This window comes from Lynx canadensis, chromosome C2 (assembly GCF_007474595.2).
Source record: "Lynx canadensis isolate LIC74 chromosome C2, mLynCan4.pri.v2, whole genome shotgun sequence".
Classification (NCBI taxonomy): Eukaryota; Metazoa; Chordata; class Mammalia; order Carnivora; family Felidae; genus Lynx; species Lynx canadensis.
In genome coordinates this window covers 152,937,625-152,941,324 of record NC_044311.2, presented here as the reverse complement: position 1 = coordinate 152,941,324, position 3,700 = coordinate 152,937,625, and the positions used below count along the sequence as shown (strand labels likewise).

The following is a 3,700-nucleotide window of genomic DNA, read 5'->3' as shown; positions in this document are numbered from 1 at the left end:
TGACAGCTCAGAGCCTGGAGCCTGTTTCGGATTCTGTGTCTCCCTCTGTCTCTGCTCCTCCCCTGTTCATGCTCTGTCTTGCTCTGCCTCTCTCTCTCAAAAATAAATTTTAAAAAGTTAAAAATATAAAAAAAAAAAAAAAAAAGGAAGGATAAAATCTCTCGGGAGGGACAGAAGACCATCAGGGACCACAGGACCAAGCCCCAAATGAAAAACGCTACGCACCTGGGCATTCTTGTCGGCTGTTATTACTAAGCTGCTTCTCTCTCACAGCAGAACCAGGAGACGACCCCACCCAAGCAAGACTAAAAACAACAGCTTCGGCCATATCCTGTCAACCCAGGAGCAAACCAGAAGCTCTGGAAACCCGAAAGACCCTGGCTCCGAAAACACCAGCTACGGGTGGCCTGCCAGTATCGACCAATCAGGACGAGGCACTTTTCTGTCCCTTAGTAGCGTAAGGACTGGAGTGGGAACACTGGGGGGGATCTTTCTCTATATAAGCAGGGCCTCCCCTTTGTGCAGGGAGGCCAGCATAACCGCTCTCTTGGTGCTGTGTCTCCTTCAGCTCAGCTGTTTCCCGTGCCTTTGACTTTTGGGTCCGGCCTCATTTCTATCATTGTTGGGCCAAGAATACGACTTGGGTAACACAGCCACACCTGTGCTCACGGCCGCCATGGCTGAGCTGCAGGCCGATGCAGAGAAGTCCAGATCCTGAGTCAGCCACACCTCACCCACCTAGCCCAGGGGCCACACGGTCACGCACACCAGACAAGGTGGGACATCTGGGCACAAACACAGCCCTACCGTCAGACGAGCTGCTTCACCCTCAACACCCACCCACCATCACCTTCCGAATCAGGGGCAACCCATTCTGCAGGACCCAGGCCCTGGCAAAATCCGGGCTTCAAAAACATGAGCTCAGTCCCCGATTTTCCCACCTGGGAAGGAGCGTTTTCCGAACACGACCCAGCACGCTCAGATCAGCCAGGGTAAGGAAACACATCTGCGAAGCAACGACTCGTCCAGATACAACAAATGCGGTTGCAAACTAGGATGGCCACACCTCGACCTGCAAGCTAACATCGCCACGGCCGTTCTGCGGCAAATACCTCTTCCTGAGTTCAGGTAGGAGCTTAGTCCAACGATTGTGAGTTACGCGGCCACGTGGGGCCTTGGCTTTGAGCGCTGGTAAAGTCAAATCGGATAAGGTAAAAAACAAGGAACCAGTTATTCCCACAACCAAGGAGGCAAGGTGACTCCGTGTGCAATCGATGGCAGCCAAACGCGGTTGAGACCCCTCTGCACAGCAAGGCGCCTCACGTCCACGGCCCGCGGAACGGGCCCCTGCAAACGTCCAGGCAGGAAAAAGTCGAAGGATGAAGTCCTCCACAAACTCTGTCGTTCCTTGGCCGTCTGAAAAATCCAAAGATGAGCTGGGGTTGGGTGTGCCAAGCAGACACAGGAAGACAGCCCCTCCTGACCAGAGTGCCTTCGGCGCTCGGTGTCCCAGGGGGTCCTTGAGGACATCTTGACTTAAACCCGCCTGAATTCCCAGAAAAGCTCCCAGAGTCCTTCCCAGGCCGAGCCTTGCGCCCCGCTGCCCTCCCGTGGGAACCCCGACAGACCAGGGGCAATCCGCAACAAACAGACGCCCTGGGATGAGGTCGGCAGTACGGCCAAGAATCTGCACCACGCCCGACTCTGCAGCCATTTCTAAGCCGAATCTTCCATCTAGGGATGGCGGTTTCTGAGGGGCTCTTGCCTGGGATGTTCTCGTTCTGCCCTGAGCGGAGGGCCGAGACCGCTCACAGGGACTCGGGGTCCAGCTGGACCCACCGCAGAGAATTAAGGATCTGGGGGCACGCTGCTTCGCCCCAGTGACAGCACTAAAAGCACAAGGATTAGGAGCGGAGGCGGAGGGGACTCTACAAAGGGGCTGAAGGGCGTCAGCAGCAGGCGTCTCTCCGGGACGGAGGGGCCGACCGAGTCGTTGGCTGCACCTGAGTTCCAACGGTGCTGGATTTTTCATCGCTGCCCCAACGTTCACTGGCCGGGAGCCTTGGGACGAGGCCCTGTGCCTCCGCACGCTGCTGTTTCCTGTGTGTCAGAGGGGGACGCAGTGTGGACGCACTGTGGAGACGGCCCCTGCAAATGGGAAGACATGGGCGTGCATCACATGCTTAGTGCAACAGCGTAGGTACTCAGGAGATGGCATCTGTTATTGCTTGGGCACCAAGCGGTTTCTCTCAGGCTCACGTGCTGGTTCAGACGTGGAGGAGATCACCCTCCCCTGCCTCTCCCCCCTCCTCGCTCCCCCCCCTACCCCCACGTCGATCCTCAGCAGTGCCACCCAAGATCTTCCAAAGCTATCTGACGTGTGTCCACGGGTGCCCCCGGGCTCCTCCTCATTCAGCTGGGTCACTCTTCCCCCAGAGAATTTTCCAGAGCCTGCCAATAGCTCAGCATGTGGTGAGGCTTGACGAAATGGCAGGCCACGATCTTCTTAAAACGACACGTGGAAAAGCGTAACCCGTTCGGGAAGAAGGTCTGCTCGGAGTGAAGTTCCTCCAGCCTGATTTGCAGTTTGGCGAGGCAGAGCCCCACGAAGACGTCTTCCAGCTTAATGAACGGGACGCTCTCCGAGACGTTGTACACCTGACCCGCGACATCGCTGGAGAACACGTAGCCAGTGCCCGAGCAGAAGGGCGGGTACTTGTCCCACGGGTATTCGTACTTACTGACAAACCACTTGTTGTGCTTGTCCCTAATGGGAAACTCGTTCAGTTTTAAGAAGCCGGTGAAAAACCGGGTGGTTCTGTTTTTCTTCAGAAGCAGCTCGGTCAGGTAGTAGACGTTGACGAACATGTCGGAGTCCGTTTCATCACAAAAGCCGCCTGAGGACAGAAGCGGTGAATCCACTCTATGCCCATCATGGTCTTCAGGGTCAAGTTGAAGTAGGCGTCCATGAAGTCCTTCTGGATAATGTCGCGATGCTGCTGGCTCTCCTGTGCCACCAGTCTCGACAGGTCCTTGTTGGCCGTGGCTCCCAGGAGGAAGAACGTTTTTATTGCTTGCCACTCACGTTCTTTTCTTTCCCCCACGTGTTTCCGGATGACGTTGCGAGCAAACAACTGTTCGTGGGAGGAGGTCACCAGCAGGACAGGAAAGGGGTTCCTGCCTGCAGTTGATATCTGGCAGCTGAGGAAGCTCCCTCTTTCTTTTCTTGAAAACAAACGGCTCGCCTTTAAAGGAGTCAGACTGTACATGCTAAAATACAAACAGAGGGCGCCCAGGACCACCAGCGATGACATATACCAGTCGCATCTTCACAAAAGCCATCTGAAAGGAGCAAAGTGGAGTCGTTAGACCTCAAAAGGAGGAAAGCGTGCTTAGCTCTGCCCCGGGAGCTTATTGGGGGGAAGACAGAGACGCTGGGTCTCGTTGCACAGGTGGAAGAGCCGTGCGTCAAGCAGTGAGCATGGATGCCCCGACAGGGTCGTCCACTCCAGAGTGTGAGGCCGGAGCACAGCGCTCCGGGCCAGCCCGCCCTTCGCCCATGGGGCTCTCAGACTCCCCCTCTAACACACGGGATCAGATCTCCCACTGGGTCCTTCTAGCTCTGCCCGTCCCGGACTCCATAACGACATCCAGCCAGAGAACCTGCGAGACTGGAAACCACGTGTTCTAGGTCTCAACG

At 56.1% G+C, this 3,700-nt stretch overlaps 1 protein-coding gene across 1 annotated transcript; it reads right to left on the bottom strand.

Moving 5' to 3' along the window:
- Window positions 1-2,421: 2,421 nt before the first annotated feature.
- B3GALT5 (beta-1,3-galactosyltransferase 5) lies at window positions 2,422-3,342 on the bottom strand. The gene is given in 7 exon segments (XM_030328508.1): window positions 2,422-2,882; window positions 2,885-3,070; window positions 3,073-3,109; window positions 3,111-3,174; window positions 3,176-3,251; window positions 3,254-3,308; window positions 3,310-3,342. Coding segments are annotated over 7 exon segments (912 nt in total).
- Window positions 3,343-3,700: the final 358 nt, after the last annotated feature.